Genomic DNA, 1,432 nt, shown 5'->3' on the forward strand with positions numbered 1-1,432 from the left:
ATTAACAAATTGGGAAGACCATCCATGAAACCCTTACTCTTCAAAAGCAAATTATTGTTTTGATAAATGGTTCACTACATTGTATGGTCAGGCCAATACTTTAGATCTAGAGAATACTGAAAAATATCATCATCATCATAAAGTAACGCTTACACTTTTCCATTTCTGTTCAACTGAGTTTTGCTTTTCAAAATCAAAAATTTCCTCTTTGCTACACAGCACCTGGTGGTTCTCATGTACCACCCATGGAGAATAACACAGAGGTGAGGGAGTTCATCCTGCTGGGACTGACCAGCGCCCCACAACTGCAGCTTCCCCTCTTTATACTGTTCACTGTCGTCTACCTCATCACTCTGGTGGGGAACCTGGGGATGATCACGTTGATCCTGCTGGACTCCCGCCTCCACACCCCCATGTACTTTTTCCTCAGTCACCTGTCTCTGGTGGACTTTTGTTCCTCCTCAGCTGTCACTCCCAAGGTCATGGCTGGCTTGCTGATGGAAGACAAGGTCATCTCCTACAATGCTTGTGCTGCTCAGATGTTCTTTTTTGCACTCTTTGCCACTGTAGAAAATTACCTCCTGACCACAATGGCCTATGACCGCTATGCAGCAGTGTGCCAACCCCTGCATTACCCCACCATCGTGACAAACACTGTGTGCACTCGTCTGACCATAGGCTGTTATGCCATTGGTTTGGTGACTGCTTCTGTGCAAACTGGAGACACGTTCTGCCTCTCTTTCTGTGTGACCAATGTGGTCCATCACTTCTTCTGTGATATTCCCGCTGTCATGACTCTGACTTGCTCTGAAAACCACATTGCCGAACTCATTCTTGTTCTTATGTCAACTTTTAACGTGATTTTTGCATTTCTTGTTATCTTGATTTCCTACCTGTTCATATTCATCACCATTTTGAAGATGCACTCAGGTAAGGGATACCAGAAGGCTTTATCCACCTGTGCTTCTCACCTCATTGCAGTTTCCACATTTTATGGGACCGTCATCATCATGTATTTACAGCCGAGTTCCCGGCACTCCATGGACACAGACAAGTTTGCATCTGTATTCTACACTATGGTCATCCCCATGCTGAACCCTGTGGTCTACAGCCTGAGGAACAAGGAGGTCAAGAGTGCACTCAAGAATGTGGTTAAGAAGGCAAAATCCTCTCTAGGTTTAGTCCTTTAATGATGTACAACCCATGGAATGTGGTTTCATTCCTCTTAAACAACTGCATCAGTAATCCAAATGGTAAATACCTTGTGGTATGCAGAAAATAAAACCATCTAATATTATTTCTTTAGTCCAGAACAGTTCTAAGTATCCACAGATTTGAAAATATGATAATTGTTTTAATGAAGCTTATTAAAATATATGTTCTTGATGTCACGCTTTATCCAGATACAAATAATGACTTCATCTTAATAAAA

At 42.4% G+C, this 1,432-nt stretch overlaps 1 protein-coding gene across 1 annotated transcript; it reads left to right on the forward strand.

Annotated features, from left to right (window-relative positions):
- Positions 1–242: 242 nt before the first annotated feature.
- LOC107159844 (olfactory receptor 5B17-like) lies at positions 243–1,190 on the forward strand. Its single transcript, XM_015506494.2, has one exon. The coding sequence runs from the start codon at positions 246–248 to the stop codon at positions 1,188–1,190; it is 945 nt and encodes a 314-aa protein (XP_015361980.1). The 5' UTR covers positions 243–245.
- The last annotated feature ends 242 nt before the right edge of the window (positions 1,191–1,432 follow it).

This window comes from Marmota marmota, unplaced genomic scaffold, assembly GCF_001458135.2.
Source record: "Marmota marmota marmota unplaced genomic scaffold, marMar, whole genome shotgun sequence".
In the NCBI taxonomy this organism is placed as follows: Eukaryota; Metazoa; Chordata; class Mammalia; order Rodentia; family Sciuridae; genus Marmota; species Marmota marmota.

Bases quoted from the DNA above. Each gene is read 5' to 3' on its own strand.
- LOC107159844 (XM_015506494.2), top strand. From the start codon at position 246: ATGGAGAATAACACAGAGGTGAGGGAGTTCATCCTGCTGGGACTGACC.